Source organism: Lichenostomus cassidix, chromosome 3, assembly GCF_008360975.1.
Source record: "Lichenostomus cassidix isolate B80296 chromosome 3, HeHo_3.0, whole genome shotgun sequence".
Lineage (NCBI taxonomy): Eukaryota > Metazoa > Chordata > Aves > Passeriformes > Meliphagidae > Lichenostomus > Lichenostomus cassidix.
The window spans coordinates 82,322,984-82,344,646 of record NC_139483.1 but is presented as its reverse complement, the minus strand read 5'-3'; the positions used below and the strand labels follow the sequence as shown (position 1 = coordinate 82,344,646).

General features: G+C 36.9%; 1 protein-coding gene across 1 annotated transcript in view; it reads left to right on the top strand.

The window, feature by feature from the left end:
• CD109 (CD109 molecule) overlaps positions 1–21,663 on the top strand; it is a 75,683-nt gene that overhangs the window by 24,259 nt on the left and 29,761 nt on the right. Inside the window, exons 6-23 of the mRNA XM_085056490.1 lie at positions 1,389–1,428; positions 1,913–1,997; positions 4,363–4,459; positions 5,519–5,654; positions 6,540–6,649; positions 8,333–8,572; positions 8,888–8,989; positions 9,084–9,146; positions 10,614–10,790; positions 11,379–11,531; positions 12,232–12,306; positions 12,743–12,803; positions 13,329–13,464; positions 14,133–14,250; positions 16,991–17,104; positions 17,309–17,527; positions 17,909–18,053; positions 18,750–18,926. Coding sequence (XP_084912616.1) covers positions 1,389–1,428; positions 1,913–1,997; positions 4,363–4,459; positions 5,519–5,654; positions 6,540–6,649; positions 8,333–8,572; positions 8,888–8,989; positions 9,084–9,146; positions 10,614–10,790; positions 11,379–11,531; positions 12,232–12,306; positions 12,743–12,803; positions 13,329–13,464; positions 14,133–14,250; positions 16,991–17,104; positions 17,309–17,527; positions 17,909–18,053; positions 18,750–18,926 — 2,248 coding nt within the window. The remainder of the gene's footprint in view (positions 1–1,388; positions 1,429–1,912; positions 1,998–4,362; positions 4,460–5,518; positions 5,655–6,539; positions 6,650–8,332; positions 8,573–8,887; positions 8,990–9,083; positions 9,147–10,613; positions 10,791–11,378; positions 11,532–12,231; positions 12,307–12,742; positions 12,804–13,328; positions 13,465–14,132; positions 14,251–16,990; positions 17,105–17,308; positions 17,528–17,908; positions 18,054–18,749; positions 18,927–21,663) is intronic.

Here is a 21,663-nt window from a genome sequence, read left to right as displayed (position 1 = left end):
TTTAATTTTTTTTTGTTGGGTTTTTTTTTTGTTTTTTTTTACTTCTAAGAGAATGTGCAAGAAAATTTTATTTTCAAGGGAGATGCTTTTTTACCGTACTGTCTGGGGTAACATTTTGTTCAGGGTTTGCTTTATGGCAAGGCTTGCATATATACTTAATATTGGAAATAAAAGCTACAGAGAATGAGATGTGAGATAAAATCACTACAGGTCACTTCCCTAAGATACATGTGCCTAAGACTACCTGACAGTTATCTTATTGTGGACTGATTTATTAATTTCAGTGCTGTAGCATTTTGTGTTGCAAGTATTATGATTTGCACAAATGTTGCAAAAATATCTGATTCTGCATGGATATTTTTAAACCTAGGAATGTAAATATGGCAGCTATTTTGGTGATCTATGGCTTAATCATGAAATTGGCAGCAATGATTTTTACTTTGGTAAGGAATATTTTGCTAGGAAATGTGTAAATACAGATGTATAAAGGGCTCAGTCTGAGATGCCTAATTTGCAAAGTTGATCTGGTGACAAAAGTTTATAAATATTGTTTCTGGCTTAGGTCCTGGTCCTAGGGTTTTTACCACAGGAGTTCTCAGTTTATCCTTTCTTGCCACAAACAGTCATTCCTATCTGATACATATGGATGCCACCTGACAATTGGTTATCCATATTCATTCTCCTTTCCCCTCCTGAAGACAATCAGGAAATAAGTGAAAAAAAATAGAAAAATAGGAAAATAAAAGAGAGCACAAGTAACAGCACATTATGTGTTTTTTTAATTTCTTTCCTTGATTTTAAGTAACAAATAACTAAAACAAGATGTAACACAAGAGTATCTCTGCTGAAGTAAGTATGACTGTAGACTGTAATAAAATTGCAGCTGCCTTTTGAGTGTAGAATCATAAGATTATACATGCTTTTGAAATAGTCTAGTCCACTAGATAGACACTGTCGGAGCTTCTTATTTGCAGAAGTTAATGTAAGATGAGCTAGCAAAGATACTCGTGGTGTGTCAAGTCACAGTTTATCGTGATGACTGTGACTGCTCATGCCAGGTAGTTTTATGCTAGCTAGCTCAGGTATTCAATTTTATTTAATACAGAAACCAGGCATATGTAGAAGTCTGCAGACTGGAAGCTGCACAAGCTTTTAATTATATATACTTGCAATCGGCTTCACGTGAACTTCTGTGTCCTTTTGTTTTGCAAATACATACTACTGGTCTCTACAGGAGCTGATAATGATTGAGCCATGATTTAAAATCGCACCATGTCAGAAATTGTAATTTAACTTGAATATGGGTGGGATTTGACCATGAAGGTGTGTTAAACGTACTAATCTAACCACAATTGTATGTATTTTCTTATATGAATTCTTTTCAATAGGGTCAAGTTCATTATCAAAGATTTAAAGTGATGGAATATGGTAAGTGTTATTTGAGGGCATATAGTAGTGACCAAAATCAGTAGTGATTCTTCATTAATTTATACTAGCTACCCTTGGTTGGCATGAACCTTTTAAATACTCACAGAAAGTTTAATTTCCAAATCTTTGGCTTCTCTGAGACTGACAAAAAATACCGTCTTATCAGCTGCCTTGTTTGTCTTTGGTAGTTCTAATGATCCCAAAATATCTGTGTGGTATCTGAAGCTTGCTGATGATTCTGTAAAGGCTGAATAAGCTAAATGTTTTATATTTCAGACTTACAAGCTTATGTGCAGGCTGCTTTTATGATGCTTTGTTCTTTCAGCAAAAAGCTGGGGATTGGGTTAAAAGTACATCTTACCTTATATTTGGAAACTTAGGAAACTAGTAGTCTTTATCAAATTACATGCTCTACCCTTATTCCTTAAAAAAAAATATATTCCCTCTGTGAATTTAATGCCGTCTGTGATATATTTTTTTTTAGTTTTACCAAAATTTGATGTCATGATAACAACACCATTATACTACTCTTTGAGAGATGAAGATGTAACTGGTGTTGTCTCTGCTAAGTAAGTAAATCACTGATGTTGTTGTCACCCTCACTCTTAAGAAACTTATTGTGGGTCTCTAAGTGTCAAAGCAAAAACTTATATTTAGAATGGTAATAAAGCCCCATCTACTCAAACTTGGTTGGCTAGTATCTGTTTCTAGTTACTGGATTTTGTTGTAACAAGGTTCAAAAGATCTGCAGACTTCTAGTAGGTTCTTTTGGTCTGGTAAACACACTTCTAGACTATAGCCATACATTTTCAGCTAGATTATTTGAAAATTTCTTAAGTTTCTTGCTTGTAATATGTATTATGCATTTTTTTTGTTTTTTTCTTACGGTTCTTTTATGGTAGTCTCCAGTTTACCACATTAAGGTCTGTAGGTGGAGTAACTATATTTTATTAGACTACTCAGAAAATTAGGTGAACTTCTATGAACACTCTTCTTGTTCCAATAAATCAACATGGTGGATTTCAAGTATAGGTTTCTCCTACCTATCAAAATACCTATACCTGTAAATGGGTAAAGAATTAAAAGCTCTTGAGAAATTCAGAAGAGGCTTCAGTGTAGACTCCTGTGTAAATAGTATTTTATTTTTCAGATGACCGAATATCTAGACAAAAATTTACTGTGCATTAATCTTAAATAGAAATTAATTTTATTTTTGACGATGAGAGCCAGATAGAACTACCGGATAGATCTATCCAAGAAGACCAAAATCAAGTGTATTTAATGGGTTATCTAATGCCTTAAAATATATGCCTTCTGAAGAAGCACTTCACTTGTAAGTGAAATGCAGAAATGATTGTTTAGCAAGCTATTTAAATTAAATGTTTGGACTTTGAGAAAACACTTAGTTCCGTAGAGTCCATGCAACCTGACATTATAAATTACCAAGGGCAAGTTGGATGTGGCCCTGAGCAACCTAATCTAGTGGGTGACATCCCTGTCCATGGCAAGGGGTTAGAACTATATGACCCTTAAGATCCCTTCCATCTCAAACCATTCTATGATTCTGTGAATCTTAAAAGGGGCAGTTTTATAAAATGATTTCCTTGTTGGTTTTTTTTTCCCCTTCTGCTTTGCTTTTGGAATCCATAATATGCCAACTAATATTTGGTTTCTTAAGTTGTTTTGGTTTTCCAGAAGGTACTTGAATCTTTCATTTGGTATACTCATCAGATACTTGAAAGTGTACCTGTCTGCTGTGATAAATTCATACTTTGATACCAGTGAATCATCTGAGATTGAATCCCAGCAGTGACAAAGTTTTACTGATACATCAAAATTATTTATAGAGAATGACTGAATTACTGGTGACTCTTTTCATAGGTGTAATGCCTCTTTATAACAAAGATTTTATACTCCCCTTACACTTGTAGATGTCATAAAACCCTTTTCCTTTTTCATCTCTGGAATATTATTAGGGTAAATTAAGTACAGGGATGCTGCTCAATGGCAGTATCATTTCAAGGTTAATGGCAGTTTATTGCTGTGATTAGGTCTGCTTAGAAAGGCTGAGTTCAAATGCACGACAGCGTTATCAGAGTTATTCTTGTAACTACGCTGTTTCATTTTTCTTTCTGTCTGCTTTTCAGCTTTGATAGTACTTAAGTGGCTGTATAATGATTTAAAGTACTTTAAAGTTATCACTTCCAAATGTATTACTAATGAGGACTAGAATTATTTTAGGTGTCCTGTCTGTCCCCATGTTGTTCTTCCCTGCCCTTGCTTCTCTGTCTCTGTCTGATAATGTCATGGTTTCTCTGAAGTATAACTTTGAAACATTTAAACAAAATCTTTATTTTATTGCTGCTCAGTGACTGCAAGTTGCTAGTGTCATCCTAAGAAGGGAGTATGTTACAGTTTACAGATTTGCCACATCTGGAGATTCTTTGCAATGATTTCTTGAGACTGATTACTAAATAATTAGTAATAATTAGTAGCAAATCTCTGGAGATATCTCATTTTGTGTTAGCAGCATTTGGTAAGCAACATACTTATACTTCCCACATTCCATTTTGACTCTACTGGACATTAGTTACAATGCTACATCAGTGTTCTGTTCAATAACTTGCTTCCAGCTTTTTAGCCTATTATAGTTAGCTTTTATACATTGTACAGCCCATAATAATTTTAATGCGTTTGTAGAGCTTGTGTGCAGGAAAGAGCAGCACTGTGTGTCTTCTCCAGGTTTTGGGCTTCCAGCTTTAGTTTTGATGAACTGGTCTCAGTATTGCAAACTCCCATATTTCAAAGTAGAAATGTGCTCTACCACGTTTGAAACCACAGAATAATATTTTAGTAGGATATTTTGCCTTGAGAGCTCTTCAGGAGCCCAAGCCCTGTAGGGTGGCATGTTTGATTTTGCCTGATGTGTTTCAGGTACACATATGGAAAGCCAGTGAAGGGAACTGTAACAGTGACTTGCCTTTCTGTCTCTTACTGGACAAACAAGAGAAATATAACAACAACAATGGAGGTGAGTTGTCCCTTAGCAGTTTGTTAAATCTGTGTCCTTTTGTGAGTTAAATGATGCCTGGAACCATTCCTGAATGCTGAGTTCAGCTGGCATGGTCTGTGGAATGACTTTCATGGAGAGCGTTAAACTCTCTTTTATTTCCAGCCTAAAACACCTACATTCAGACTGCTTGTTGGGAATGATACTTGGCACCTGTTCTCCCTTTACCTGTGCCTGGAAGTTACTTTGCAGAGTACCAGTTGACCCAGGTAGAGAAGTTTTCCAGGAGCCGCCTATGTGCAGGAGGAGTCATGCCCAGGTGTGCTCCCTGGCCCTATGTCAGCCCTTGCACACTGAGCCCTTTGTCATAAGGCCAGAGGAGAACACTTCAGTTGTCTAGGTGGAGCTCTAGCATGGTAGAAACCAAAGCATTTTGCCTACTAATTGCCAGCAATTACATTTAAGCTAGGCAGTAGTTGTAACCTGAAGCATGAAATTTAAAAAGACATGGAGTTTCAATCTGAAGACTTAAAAGATGTGATAGATTCATTGCATTCTTTTTGTAAAATCACACATTTTACTTTTGAGATGTGTTCTGTGTTTAAAAAAGGTTGAGTTTTTGCTACATGAGGTGACTATAATCTTCTGTTTGCTGACTTCAGCTGCTGTCTGACTTCAGTTCCTTCAGCAGCACTTAGTCTACAGAAACTCTGATCTCAGATGTTGAATAGGGTGTACCCCTCTCCTCAGGCGGGAACCTGTTTACAGTATTATTCTGTAAAGCTTAGGTACCATTTTGCTAGTCATGTAGAATTGGATAATTCTAGACATTAGAAAAAAAGGTACCTTTTTCCATAAAGCATTGTTACCTCTAAAAAGGTGGTGAACTTGTACTGCATTGAATAAAAATGGTTGCTGACAGTGAAAAAATAAAGGGTCCGTGTTCATAATTTTCTGGTGTATACACTCCAAAACTTGTATAGGGAGAGAGCTGCAGGACTTAACCAGAAATAAGCTACTGTAAATGGAAACGTGTCCTTGGCTTTTCTGGCTCAACAGTTATCTTTTCCTACATTGCAGATAAATGGATCTGCGAATGTAACCTGTAACAAGCTTATGTTGCAAAACTTGAATGCTGAGCAGTCGTGGCACCGAGGTGACAGTGACTACACAGAGCCGATAGAAATGATCGCGGTGGTGACTGAGTCACTCACAGGTATGTGGCTGTGTGAGAGAAGTACAGAAGAAGTACTTCTGAGAGAAGTACAGAGTATGTGGTGCTGGAAGGCCTTACTGCCATGTGGAAGAGCTTGGAGCACTAGAAAAGTATCATGTACTGATGTCAGCACACACCATCCACATGCAGATATGTTATCTGAATGTTGCTTGCCTAGAAATTAAGTAGTTTACCCAGCTGTTAACTAGATTGAATAGAGTTCTGTGCTAAATGACTTACTAAATAACCAAGAAATACATTCTGATCAGAGCTTAAAGTCAATGACTGATCATTTCTGATGAGAAGAGCAGGCATTAAGAATTGCTAACATTAGCTTGAATTTCACAGAGATAAGTTTATGATTAAACTTACCTGACTTGTGTATTTGTAAGCCATATTAGAAGAAAGAATTCCCTGGTCCTACGTTGTCCACTGTCTAGCCTCTTCTAGTTGGACTGATTTACAAACTGAGGGGTTTTTTTGAGTTCATGTTCCACTGCACCTCTCACGTTAGAAAAAAATAATTTGTGCAAAACTTCTGCCTGTCCCAGAGACTAGATTTCATTACAGACTTTCTGTAGAATACCCAGCAAGGTGAAGCTGGCTGATTTGGGATTTAGTAAGTTCCTTCCTTGTGTCATTCTGACGTAGTTTTTGTGAATGGAGCCCTATATGTTTTTGTGAGTGGAGCATTGTGACAAGCAGTACTAGTACATATACCACCATTGTACTGATGCTCAGCTAGAAGGATGTAGAATGATAGGAGTGGAAATGGTGAAAAATATGATAAAATTATTTAAAAATCATGGGCAGTAAATTGTATTGCTGCTTAAGTAATATGTATGTTAAATGCATGTTGTCTAAACACATACAATTATTCAACAGGAATCTCCCAAAATTCAAGTGCCATCATATTTCCAAAGCAAAGTGACTATTTCATTGAATTTCTGGACTACTCTAGAGTTATAAAGCCTTCTCTGAACTTCATAGCTACTGTAAGTGATTTTGTTTGATTATCAACTGTGCATAAACAAATGTGACTTCTGTATGCTTAGATAGCAAAGTTTGCCTTGGATTTTTAAGTGTACTTCACAGATTTGTTTTTAAATTCCCTCTTTTTTCACAATACATATCAGCAAATTCTAAACTTGGAGGCATTTGTTCTAGAAAAGGATAAAATGGCAGGGAATGCTGTAGTATTGGCAGGATATATTTGAGTACAGTTTGTCAGCATTCTTATGGAAGAGAAACCTTCCCTAGCTGGTTCTTTTCCATTAGGTGACTGTGCTTTAAAACAACAGATTAGTTATTGAGTTCCAAACCTCCTTTGTATATCTAACTGTATATATATATGCATATATACACAAATATATACTTTATACAGTGCATTTATATATTTAAGCAGCTTTTGCATAATTCAGTTTAAATTCATCAAACCACATCACTCTCAAGTGAAAGTGTTGTTTCTGCCTTCTTTCTCATGCCAGCCACAGTCCACTCACAGAATTTCATGCTCCTCATTCTGTCCCCAATCTGCATTCAGTATTTCTACATTTAGCAGAGGTTGCATATTGTATCACTGCATTTTCTTGAAAGGGGGAATCAACTTTACAATTCTTGAGCCTTTACTATATAGAAATCAGACCTAAATAGCGGTGATTTAGGCTGAATATACTCTTCTGGAGTAGATTGGCTCAAGATGCAGCTTTGTGCAAGCCTGATCATTTGGGCTTTTGTTTTTGTGCTTTTAATTTTTCTTGCCAGCATCCCAGTTCAAATCCACCTGTTTTTTTTCTCCTCTTCCAAAGATGAGCTGATTGAGAGGTAGCTAAGGCATCTGGCAATTCTTGCAGCTGGCAGAGAGGAAAATATCAGTTATGCTCCCAGAGAAGTGTGAGTAAACAGCTGGTGCTGTTGATAATAAGTGGAAATCTGCATATGCTCTTCAGAGAGAGAATAGGAAAGTAATGGCTGAAGAGGAGAGGTAATGCAGTGACAGATCTATGGACTGAAAAAGAAAAGGGAGATGTTAGTTCAGTGCTTTTAAATATAAAAGTTGATTTTTGTAGTGTATAATGCAGAATAAGAATGTTTTTACTGGATGAAAATCTGCTTGAGTTGAGGCATAAAGGTTAATGTAAGTTGTAGTGTTGATTGATGTATGATGGAGTGAAGAAGTTGCATGCTGTCCATTTTGGGCCTTGTTTCAGCCTTCAACTCATTTGATGAATTCATAAACACATCTGACTCAGCACCACCTCAGCTCATCTGACTCATTTCCCACATGTGATATACATGTTAGGTTGTCTTTCTTGTGATGGTGAACTACAAATGATAAAATTAAATATTCAGGCTGTAGGTTGTGTGTAATTTACCAGAGACACAAACGTTTTCAACCAGAAGAAGAGCTGAAATGCACCATATCTCCTTTCCTTTTCATCTACTTTGCTTTTTCTCTTTTATTCCCTGGAGTTAAGAATGATTTTGTTCTTGCCTGACTTGCCTACTTGCAGTGCTTACTAGGGAACAAAAATAAAGTTACTGATGTGTGAGAAATCTGAGGAAGCCTTTGTTTTCTTGCTGTCATGTGAGTGCAAATATATTATGTGTTGTGTTGTGCATTTTAGCTTTACCCTGTTCGATGGGTTTGATAAGTGTTTTCTTTCTTTTTGTTTTAGCTAAAGGTGTCACGTTCTGATAGCAGCCAGCTGACAGCTGAAGAGAGGCAGAATCTTGTAACAATCACTGCACAACAGTCAGACCTGCTTTTCCATCACACTTCATTTTCTCACCTGGAAAATGAGGCAACAGAGGAGAGAAATCTGACAGTCCATGTCCTGAACTACACAGTCCCAGAAAATGGAGTAATTGATGTTGAGTTTCCAATCCTGTCTGATACAAAAACTCTGAGAGTCCAGGTACTGCTTTGTAACGTTGCTTTGAACCATTGACACACCAAATCATGTGGGCTGCAACCTGCAATAGCTGACATGTCACCTGTTGTTATTTTTGTTACTTCATATTCATGTTGCAGCTGGAAAGAAAGAGACAGATCCTGTCAAATGAGATCTAATAATTGCACCAAATACCAAAGGAAGAAAAAAACAGATACCCAAAGCATGCATGAAGCAGTCTTTTACTAAGGCTACCATGCTCTTGTAAGCAGTACCATATATAAGAACATCACAGATTTTGCTGTTTTGTTAAGAGGGTTTTTTTGCGTTGTCTCACAGGCAGAGTTCCTCAGCAGTAAGACTGACATAGGTGTTTATGATGTGTTCAGCTCCCCCAGTCAGACTTATCTCCAGGTTCAAACAAAGAGCCAGGATATAAAGGTACAGTCTGAGACAAAATTCACCACAATAAAAACTGTTCAAGTTACTCATCATGTTTCCATACTGATCCATATGTATCATGTGCTTTTCCTAGGCTGGGAAGCCTTTTGAGCTGAGCATTGCAAGCAACAAGCCAGTGAGAGAGTACCACTATCTGGTAAGTTACTGGTTTTACATATGGGGACAATCCAAGATGACTTTTACTGACTTGAGAAATACTCTAATGAGTGGAATGTGATGAAACATTAGAGAGATTCAGCATTTTTTTATTGTGCTTTGTGAAAGAGGAGGCCCAAAAACTTCCTTTCCGCTAAGATGGTCCTTTTTGAAAGAGAGCTCTGTTTTTCTATCAGGTTTGAATGTCCTTGGCACTGTAAGGAGGTGCTTCTGGAAAAAGTGCTTTTCTGATCTGGGTGTTGAGTTATCTCTGCTTGCAGATGTGAGACTAGGCACAACAGTGAGAGCACTACTGTTTCTGACTGTGCAGAGCATCTGCAGTGGGAGAAGGAGCAGGGATGTCCCTGGAGTAGCCCAAACTGCAGCTTTGTCAGCAGGTCCTGCAGATGCAGGTGGAAGCAGGGGCCTGGTGGAGCCTGTGTGCAGATTCAGGATTGTGAGGCTGAGCCTGTGGGTACAGGGTCAGAAGAGCTGTTAGCTGAGGAAACAGATGGTTGAGTGGACAGAGAGGCATTGTTAACAAGGGAAATTCAGAGGAAGCATTTAAAAATAAGTGTCTTGGGTAGTGGCTTGTTTAATTGCTCAGCTGCACTACTGTATCTTGCAGGATCTGAATTGAAAGATTTATTATCTATACCATCATAAGTTTCCCATCCTGTCTTTAACACATGCCTATCTTGTTCACAGTCTGCACCGTAGTGATCATGGTAGCTAGGATTCTTTTTCTTTCACAGACTTCAACAGTAAACTGAATTAGGAAAGCCATATACAATTTGGGCATTCATATGCATTTCCTAAAATAGAAACACTCTCTAGAAGGTTTAAAATAAATCAGATCCATGCAACCAAGGGAAGGGAACTGCCTTTCATACCTCTGTCTTCATTAGTAAGTGTATGATCCAGCAGGGACAATAAAAAATTGATGCTATGGACCCAAAATCCTGGTATTTTGAGGTAGTTTCATACTAGCTCTAATCTGATGTTAAAACAAATGCCTACTTTTAACTGGAACACATTACTTGACCCCAGCTCACACTCTTCCATGATGCAAACAAAGTGTTCTAAGTATGGATGTTTTGGAGGTTTGCTTTTAAAATATATGTGCCTAATCCAAACTCAAATGCTGTTACAGATGACCCACGTGAGCCAACCCTATTACTGTCATATTTTTATGTTCTTCTAGCATGTGTATACTTGCTATAGTTCTTTACTGGTCCATAGTGATACAGGAATTAAAACATTAGAAAAAAATCTATTTCTAATATTTAAATATTACAGTACATACCTGTTCCATGCCTATTTTCACAGAACTGGTCAGACACTTGGTAAAAAAAAATATCACAGCTATGTGTCTCTTCTTCAGCAGCTACTTGTAAAACTAATTGCTGAGGTTATGACATACTGAGATATCAACAGATTGAGTGTTTGGTTTTTTTTTTCCTTTCAGGTATTATCTAAGGAACAAATTATGGCTTTTGGCACAAAGGATACAAAAACATTCACTTTAACAGCAGAAAATTCCTGGGCTCCTTTGGTATCTATACTTGTATTCTATGTAGATGAGCTTGGAGTGGTTATAAATGATGCTCTCACTGTCCCCATCCAGCCTGCTTTGGATGACAAGGTAATTGTATTGAACTTGAGTCTGAGACCATGTTTCTGTCTGGGTGTTATGTGGCAAATAGTGTTTTAGATCATAAGATTGTAATTACAAAGTTTTTTATTGAGGATCTAATCTGAGGTTTGTGCAAGTCTTTCAAAATACTTTTGATAATACCAGTGTAATTAGGGAAAACACCTATTGCATCAATGAATTGTTTTTTTCCAGCTTACTTACCAGGATGAGATTTGGTCCTTTGTGCAAATAAGAGCGTCACTAGAACTTTTATAGGTGAGACCATCCAAAGGCTGGATAGGTTCAAATTCTTTTTCTTCTCTGAAGACTTTAATATTTGTAACCAGACATCGGTTAGGAGCCTTTTTGTCCTGCTGCATGAAAAATGTCACCATTTGCTTCATGATTTATCCATGTTACCAAAAGTCCTAGGAAAAAGACTCGCAGAGGTCCCCAGCATCCCAAAGGTCCCAGGAAAAGCAAATTCAGGGTCTTAATTATAGCCAAATAATCTAAAAAAAATACTTCCTGGGAGTTGTTAACGGCTGTGAATATCACTGTATAGTTTAAATCAGTGCTGTGTTTTACTTTTTCTAGATTAAAATCTCTTGGAGCAAAGATAAGGTCAAGCCATCTGAGAAAGTCTCCCTTAAAATCAGTACACCAGAGTCAGGATCAGTAATTGGACTTTCAGTTGTTGATAAAAGTGCAAAGCTTCTGGGAGAAAGTAGTGACATAACAGAAGATTCTGTAAGTATGGGGAAAAAAGGTTTTCATTTTTGTGCGTATGAAAGATGTATATTTGTGGAAATGTTACTGATGATATGCTGAGCATGACTTTTAGCCTATGCAATTATGCAAATACTTTTTACTTTTGCAAGTAAGATGAGCAGCAAAGACTGTAAGGTTTAAAAGGTAATAAGCATAGCATATCCAATTCCAATCAATACTTCATTGTTCTTCATTTGATAAACTGTTAAGACTTGGCAGTTTCTTCTTTCAGAAAAAGCAGAGAAGTCAGAAAAAAACCCTAGTGATTTGTGCTTTGTGCTATTTAAAATTAATTATATAAAGAATTTTTATTACTGGGGGGGCAGAATAAATTATTCATATTTTTTAATTCCCTTTACTTGCAGAAACTCTACTGCATCAACAGTTTGAAAGAGCTTACAATATGTATCATTCCTAAAGTGCTCAAGGGAAAAAACCATAAAATGTCAATGGGCTGTAGGTTCTCTTCTAGGCTTATATACAGTCTTGGTCACTCTTTCATTAACCATAAAACCACTGCATCCTAAGCCCCCTCATCCTGTCACGTGTTCTTTTCTTTTCGGCGTGAATGCTAAGCAAGCTACAGTTTGTGGTACAGCTGTATGAATTAGCAACAGTGAAAGTTCTTAAAACTGTGAGTTGGCATTCAGTCTTCTGATGATTTTTTTTTTTGTCTCAGGTCCTCCATGAGCTCAATTTATACAGCACTGTGCAGTATTTCCCCCTGGTCAGAGGTTCTTATGGTGTATTTCAGGTACTTTTTTTTTCATAATTCTAGGCTGTTATTTTTTTACTGTTTAGTGATTTGCACATCACTTGCTAAAAAAAAGTGAACTTTCTAACTTTTGCAGCTATAGACAATGTACTGTTTTCATGGCTTATTTGAGTTTCAAATTGTGAATTTTATCAAGATGTAATACTCTGAATGCCAAGAAATATATTTATACTTCCATAAATACAGGTTGCTTTATGCTTGATATAGTCTTCACTCTGAAAAGTTTTCAGTCATTATGGCAATATCCAGATTCATATAATCTCAGTTTGTTGGTTCTGTATATTATTTGCTTTAGTTCTATGCTTGCTCTATGACTTTATTTACTTAAAAAGAAAGAAGAGAAAAAGAAAGTAGATAAGCACTGTTGATGTCCTGAATGTCCTGTATTGAGATATACTGTATAAATTTTATCCAGAAATGCAGCCTTTGGGTATCAACTGATGCAATTCTTGAGGAGGATAAGGAACATTTTCTTTGTAAGTAATACAACAAACGTAGTCAAATCTAATTTACTGAGTGGGGAAGGAGGTCCATGGGTTAGGGCCCCAATTATGTCTTCTTACTGTGCTGCATACAGGTTGCATCCAGCCTTGCAAACCATTACCATTCAAAAGGTTCAAGACATATAAAATTCATACAATTAGCTTTTTAGAAATTTTCCTTTTTTACTGCAGTGGCATTACCCCTTAAAGGCCTGAGGGTGAGTGGAATTTTCATTTACAGTTCCAATTGATATGTATTGCAGTGGTTTGTCATATGTAGCCAAATTACACCAGTTCCATAAGCACTCCAGAGAGGCCACGTAGAAATTTGTTTCTGTGAAACTTTTTTTATTCTTAAAATAAAAAAGTTCCTAAGTTGTCACAGAGTAGTTTTATGATATGTAACAGAGCTATAGATTAAATTCCAAACAATGTATTAATTTGATTTTTTTTATCGGTATTTATTTGAGTTTTCTAAATATAGATATTTGTAGGTAGGACAGTATTTTTTTTTTGTAGATGGTGGAATGATACCTATAGAGGATGGTTTCGGTGATGATATGCCGGTATCAAAAAACGGACCTCCTGATTTCAACAATCTCTATGTGAGGACACATTTTCCAGAGACTTGGCTTTGGATCGACACTAAAATGAGGTATATAATTAGAAGCAAATGGAAACCTATTTGCATTTGCCGTTTTTATTTTGGAGGTTTCAGTGGCATTCTGCATCAGTGCTGGAGAACTGATGATTTTTCAGTGCTGCTGAAAAATGTGGCATTTTTTATATTCTGCTACCACCTAGAGGCCACAAGTGAGATTGAAGAGCGAAAAAATGAGTTCAACAGCACGGGAGAGGACTATGCCTTACTGAAGGCCTAGGAGTTTCAATAGAAACTAGGTAAAAAGCATGGGGACAAAAGAAACTCTTGCTTTTACAGATGGGGAGATAACAGATAGGGAAACCTAGCCTTTTTCTCTACAGAACATTAAAAAAATGGTGATTAGCCCAGAAAGGGAAATCTATTCCTATCTGCACCTCATTCAATGGGTAGTTCAAACTGACAAATGGTGGTGAAATCTGACCTGTGTCATGAAGAACAAATCTTATATTCTTTTACAGCTGAGAAGTTCAGGAAGCAACCATCATCTGGGATTGTTTTAGAGTATTTCTAAATGGTTAGAAAAAGAAAAATGGAAAACTACCAGCTTTTCTTTCCAGAAATTTGGACATAATTTTTCATGCATTTTGAACATATGTGCCTACTTACTGATGTCTGTAAATGGATGGTGTTGAAAGTTTGCTCTCCCCTTCTGCCATCAGATCTGACACAGAAACCACAATGGATGCCATTGCACCTGATACCATCACATCCTGGGTAGCCAGTGCTTTTGTGATCTCTGAAAACGGTGGTCTTGGAGTGACAACTGCTCCAGTGGAGGTACCTAGAGAGTTCTCCTTTAAGGCTCGTAACACTGTAGCTTGTTGCTGGAAGCTGTATTTTCGTTTTAACAGCAGCATCTCCTTATACTAATGAAGAGATTGAGAGGCCTTGTGTATTCAAATTGTTAAGAAAACATCATTACTGAAGACATATGTGATGCTGTATCTGTCTTCCCTTCCTGCTCATACAGATATCTTAAGACTCCACATGGATGTTTGGAGGCCTATTTCTGTTGGAGCAATTTTTTTTGTTAGAATATTTCCAAGATGTGCCCATTTCAGAATCTTTGTATGTAGGAAGGGGGAATGACTGTTTGGGAACAGTGTTCCACGTTTTCTTGGTTTTGTCCCAGAGTGCTTTCCATGAGTTGGCAATGCATGCAGTGAGGTTTGCACAGACTGGCTGGGATGTGAGAGGAATGTTGTCTGCTGCTCTGCTAACACTCATGGCCAACGCTTGCCCCAGGAGGAGATTTAAGGAGATTTGGTTTAAGACTAAATTGCTTTTTTATCTGTCAAAAGCAGTGCTGGAGTAAACACAGGTACAACCTGCTCTAGGTAAAGCTGCAGGGGGCTTGGGCTAGATGCTATCCAGAGGTCTCTCCCAGCACAACCATTCTGTCATAGGTGCTAAGTTTTAGATGACTCAGCTTGAGGAGCAGAGTTGACACTGAAAGCTAGCCATGGGATGAGGTGCTTCTTGCTCCTAAATTCCTGTCTTCCAAGGCTCTTCTTGTGCTTTCAAGTGTTCGAGGAGTTTAACAATTTAAGTTAAATTCAACACCCCTCAGCTTAGCTCTTTAACCTGAGATTCCCAGTGTACAAGTGCAGGATCTCTCTGTATTCAAGGAAACATCTACTTAAAGAGAGTTGTTTTGCCTGTTAAAAAAGGAATTAATTTTTGAAGTCTCATTTAGCTAGTGTTTTATATGCATAGCATAATCTTCTGAAGGTGGTTGTCCTTCCATTCATTATATAAAGATCCTAGAGAAACTAAGTTCCTATTAGAGACAACTCCATTTGAAGTCCCTAAGTTTAGACGGGTTGAGACTGTAGTACTGGGTCACAGATTTCCGTCTTGGTTTCTGGACTAGTGCAGGCATAGCTTGGAGACAGCCAACTACCCAGTTAAGTTCTCATGCCCTCAAATTCTTGGGGAGGGGTGACTTTTGAGATCCAAGCTGAGATTTAGGTCCAGATTTCATAGTTGGCTGCTATACTAGACACAGAGCATGTGCTTTGAACATCCTGATCTTAACTGCACTGCAGAATTTGGAGCTTGATCTGGGTTTTGTGGCTAAGGCTTCTTTGAGACAGGAATCTTGATTCTTGTTTCTTTCACTTGGCTTGGTAGAGATGGGCCAGAAAGAGGAATAGTTTTCTGATTAAAACTGAATGGAAATACACACTTGGACTCTCATCCTCAAATGTGAGAAGGCTGCAAATAGAACAGATGTTGAGATTATTATTTAGCTCTTATCATTCCCATGCACTGTTCAGTACTTCACCATTGTTGGGACATTTAGGTTGCGCTTAGAGTTCCATATGACTGAAACATGTTAATCAGTACCATACAGAGAGGCAAGTAAAAGAAAGACATGAAAAATGTAATGGGGGAAATAAATGACATATGCATGATTTATGTCATGTTCTGCTTTGCATCATATTTTTTTTTTAATTTCTACTACACAGTATCAATAATTTTACTCAGTTGTATTTTATTGTAGTATACTGGCATACTCCTGAGTGTAAAACATCGATTTTAAAGAAAAGTAAAACAAAAAAGACAAAGAAAATAGGTACAGAGGGAAAATCTTTACTATGAACTAACCAAAAAAGTCTTCATTAGAACTTCTCTAATGTTTAATATCTAAAGAAGCTTCTGACACTAATGGCTTTAGCAAACAACTTTTTCTTTTTAAAATATTTGCTAGCTAGAAAAGAAAAGGTGAGGGATTTTCGTATCTGAGATTCAAAACACCTGGAAGATCTTTTTAAATGAAATGAAATTAAAATAATTTTTAGTTGACATTTCAATAAAGGATATGTCTCAACCATTCTTACTGTACAGATGTTCATAAACAGTGCAATTTTGATCCCATTCAGCTTGATGAGAGCTTACCACTGACTTCTTAGAGCCAAGATTTTTTCCCAAAACCTGTCCACAGATAAAAGAAATGCTTGCTGGTATATTTCTGAAGTTTTTATTTTAATTAATAAAGTACATATTTTTAGAAGTATAACTAAAGAACTTATGCCAAGATTAATCTTATAAAATAAAAAAAAATCATTGTAAGGTCTTGAGTTAGAAAATTTGGGTTAATCAGTTATTTAGTTACTATTGTATTGACATGAAGACAGGTCAACTGACAAGGTCTTAATTATTCATTACTTGTGAACTCAAAGCAATTCACAGTTACCTCAATGAGAGCTTAGGACAGATCACAGCTTCCAAACTTGCCAGATGATAGACTCTTAGTCCTAATTCAGTTGCTTCTGTTGGGACTGCTGTGTCAAAACTGTCAGCAGCTCTCATCTGAATGGTGTCTCTGAAGGTGCTAATGCTCAGAAGCATCTTTGCCTTCTGTTTCAGCCCTGCAGTAATACATTTTGTCAGCTGTAGAGTACAACTGAACATACTCTGTCATTGAATTTAAAAGTGATCAGAAGACAAGTTGTATAGTAATTTTCTTTGTAGTGTCTGATTGTAGGGGTTCACAACTAATTTTGTTTTGCAGATAGAAGTTTTTCAACCTTTTTTCATTTTCCTGAACCTTCCATACTCTGTCATCAGAGGAGAGCAGTTCATTTTGGAAGTGAACATCTTTAATTATTTGAAAGAAGAAGCTGAGGTAAAATAAGTCTCTTTATCATTGAATGTTATTAGATATTGCAGTGTTTTTATCACTGGTGGAGACCATGTCTTTCTTTTGTGGGAACTGGAGTATTTTCTTTAGTGGGCAGACCTATTTCTCTCTGCACAAAACAGGTGGCACCTTATGAAAGCAGCTGTTTAAAATGAACACTTTGTATTGCAAATATTATTGTATTTACAGGTCACTGTGATTCTGGATATGAATGATGCTTTTGAAATTATTTTAACATCCAATGAAATAAATGCTACAGCAAATCAACAGTCTATATCCGTACCAAGTGAAGATGGGAAAACTGTTCAATTCCCAATCAAGCCAACGCAGCTGGGAGAGATACCCATCAAAGTGACAGCAATATCATCTGCTGCTTCTGATGCTGTCATCCAGAAAGTTTTAGTAAAGGTAAACAGTCTGCAGCTTGGCTTGTTCCTCAAGTAAATTGTTCAGATAAGTGCAATCAGTTTTGCCATACACCTGACTTTCATTCAAAACTTACTTTAGATGAACATTTCTGTACTTTGCTACTGGTGATGGAATTTTAACCACTGGATTTTCTGGTAAACCAGACACTGATAAGACTTGCCTGGCTTTGGGTGTCTAAGTGATTCATGTTAGGTTCCATTTCAGTGGAAGGTGGTAGGCATTTGTACATCTCATCCTACAATAAATGCTTAAAATCATAAAATCAGAGAATGGTTGAGGTTAGAAGGGAGTACAGCCTTCCTGCTCAGGACAGGATCAACTACAGAAAGATACTCAGAAACCCTGTCTTTATGTTTATAGGCTGAAGGATTGGAACAGACGTATTCTCAGACAGTCCTTTTGGATTTGACTGGAAATAAACGACAAACAGTGTCAAAAACTTTGGAGTTCACTTTTCCTTCTGATGTTGTAAGCGACAGTGAGAGAGTGCAGGTCACTGCTGTTGGTAAGAATTATTCTGTGCCTATCATTAGGGAATTACTTATGATATTAATTTTTATTTAACTGCAATATAAATAGTTTGAATCATTAAGCCACAGTAATTTACCATCATGTATTAGGCTAAACATAGGGAGACCCTATGGATGGAGTGTTTTATTCCTTTAATTTGTTTAATTTATGGTAATATGGTGTTTGCAAGGTATTTTCAGAGTTAGAGAGTTGGATTTTAGTCAGGAAGGTCCCGCACAGTTTGCTAGTATCCTGTTCTAATTACACTGTCTGCGGAATGAAATAAAAAACCTGATTAATTGTTGTTTCCTGTGGCACTTAGGCTTTGATAGCTATAGGTGAGAGAAGAAATAGAGGAAGTTTCAAATACATACCGCTATTGAAACATTTTCTTGGAATAAATAGATTTTGGTTATTTGGGGTTTTGTTTGTTTGGTTTGGGGTTTTTTGGGTTTTTTAAAATAGTGGCTGTTTGAAATTACTCTGTAATTGAAAAGGTCTATAGAGAGCTGGGTCAGTGGGCATAAAGTTGATGAGAAGGTGAAGCATCTTCTCTACCTGGTTAGTGGTGTTTAGTAGAAACATTTCTCATAAACCATATTTTCTCATAGTTTAGAATACACTACCCTTTACGTGTGAGGTGTGCGTTCATTTGCAATGAGCTTTATTTTGATTAAATTTTATCTTTCAGGTGATTTACTTGGGCCTTCTATCAATGGTTTGTCATCATTGATTAAGATGCCTTATGGCTGTGGTGAACAGAATATGATCAATTTTGCTCCAAATATTTATGTTTTGCAATACCTGACTAAAACCAGGCAGCTGAGAGAGGATATTAGATCAAGAGCTCTATCATTTATGAGGAAAGGTCTGTATGCATAAAGGAAAGATGTCAGATTTTTAAGAACTCTTACTAGTAAAATGATATCTGTGACTCTGCGTGTGGTGTTTGAAATATTGCTCAGTTTGTCTCATGAGAACTGGAAGAAAACCCCCTTTTTTTTCTCTTTATTCTGGGCTGACAGAATTGGAAAGCAAATTATTTTGTTTACAAGGGCAAGTTTTCTCAGAAAAAAATGTCGGTTTTGTATAATTGCTTTTTTTTCAGATGAAAAATGCATTTTAGAAGGCAATTCATATGGATTTCCTCGGTGGTTGTTACTTCTTATTTGATAAAACCACGTGAGCAAACACTTCTGACCTTTGCCTGAGGCACAGAGGTTTAAAATGAGTCAGTGAGCAGAGTGAGCTGTATTCATCCCATGTATCTTCAGTGACACCATCCTGACCTGATGTGTCCTAGTAGAACTCAAGGAGTGGCATTTTGTCTCATGGCTGGCTTTTTTGCCCACCCAAGTTTTAGACTTGGTCAGAAGTAAACTTCGTGCTAGAAATCAAAAGCTGGAAAATTTTAGTTGGAAATTGTTGTGTATTTTAATCGAGAGATACTTGAGAACATCACAAAGTTTGGAGACCACAGCTGCTCTCTGGCTTTTGGATCACACAGTGTCTATCTGTGGTGTCCCACACTTGCCACGTGTCAGTCTCCATGCTGAGAGCCTGGTTCTCAGAGAGCAGTGACACCAGCCCCCTGTGAGCTACACCCCTAAAAAGGCATTGTGATGACATTTTCAACTTTTGTTTACTCTCTCTAAGTCTTTTTTGTTTGATTTTTGAAAAGTTGTTGACATTTCCTTTGGAAAAGGCACAGCTCAAAATAAATTTTGCTTTCATCAAGATTCCAATTTTCTGTCAAAGCAGTTAAATGATTTTTTTTTTAATCCTTCCTACTACATGGTTTAGTTGAAAAGTACAGTGGGGAGGAAGATATGTTTTATGTAAACAGCTACTTTGAAGTTTGTAAGCAATCTATCACTTTTTAAAGACTGAGCTTTGGTACCATAATTCTCTGAAATTTTCCAATAGCGGGTTTATTACAGTTAACTCAATGCTAATGAAAATTATAGGCTTAAATGTCACTTACGCAGTATCATGTTCATAACTTGTTTCTGAGGCTTTGAATTGAGGTACATAGTTTTAACACTGTGGATACCAAAACAGTAATTATGCTGAAATATTTGTAATCTTAGGAGAGAAAATAATCACAATCTAAAAAGTCTTCTGTATTATTGTAATAATTGTTTTCAGTTGTTGCGCTGATTTTTTTTTAAGTGCAATTTTCAAGTTGAATTTATCTTTAGCTTAGGATATAATTTTTATAGACTTAGTTTTTGAAATGATTGTCATGAAGTTTAATTTAAACCACACTTTATTTCACATGTCATAATTCACCAAGTATGTGAAAAAGTAACCTCAGAATATGAAGTAAATATAATTAATTTATGGCTAAAAGCTTGTGAGAAGATGGGATCATATTGCTAGCCGAAACTGCTGCATGATTTCTTTTAGCAGTTTTATTTACCTAGAATAAAGGCAAAGCCAAAGAAAAGTTGTCTTTTAAATACATTTATTAATTGTGGTAATGACAAATCCCATCTTTAAATCACTTTTTTCTGAAATGAAAAAAAACCTGATAGGTCTGAAAACTTCATTGTTAGACCCAAAGAGATAAAGAGTTTGAGCAGAATTTCCAAGCTGTTTAAAATGTGAGATTCTTTAGTCTTCCACATCTTTCTGAAGTCCTTTCCATCCTGATACATTCCTCTTTCAGCTTTGCTCAGTGAACCTCCTACATCTCTTGGGTTCCAGCCAGCCCTCTGGGAATAGTAGTGGACATCTTCATAATAGGATCCTTCTTTTCCTTGCTTTTCCACTTTTATGTGTTGACACTTGAAGTATCATTTTTCATGTATGATTGAATGTCTGTTGGAGCGAATGCAGTGGATTGCAGCCTCCAGGTCTCCTGTTCCAGCATTTCTGCAGGCGTTCCCATGTTAGATACGCTCATGTTGGGAGATTTTGCGTGACTGCAACAGGGTTGGCACTGAGACGAAAGCAAACAGAATGTAGGAAATAGCTGAGTGATCTCTCTCCCTCTGGTTCTGCTCATCTTTTTGATCCCTCCCAATCTTACATTCTGAGATGAATTTGTGCCTGTGTAAGGGCTGCTCAGCAGGCTGTTGGTTGTAGTTTATTGCTTTTACACTTACCAGCAGGATGGTGATTGTAATACTCATTGCTGTATATTGCCAATTCTGCAACGAAGCAGAAGACCTTGTTTTCAGGCCTTGCAGTCAGATACTTTTGAAGAGGAAGCAGTCTGTTTGTATATGTACATGTATTTGTGCTCTTCATAGAACATTATTTGGAGGCTTAAACTTTGACCGTGACTTTTGCTTTTCTTGGGGAGAAATGCCACTCATTCCTCCTTCTTTTCCCCTTCCATTTAAGGGTGCTTTACCTCGTATCATTAACTGAGATGACTGAGACTCACCTGTTTTAGTGATGTAATTAGCCACTGTCATGCTATCTACATAATAAACCCCCTATATTAAAGCAAAAATTTCAATTGCAAACTCTTCTAAAGAAGACTCAAGAGCTGAATCTTTCGCTACTGGGGTTACATGGGAAGGTGCCCAGGTATACTGTGGCAGTTCAGATTCACAGCTTTATATCTCATTCCCTTCTATTACAGAGAGACTGTG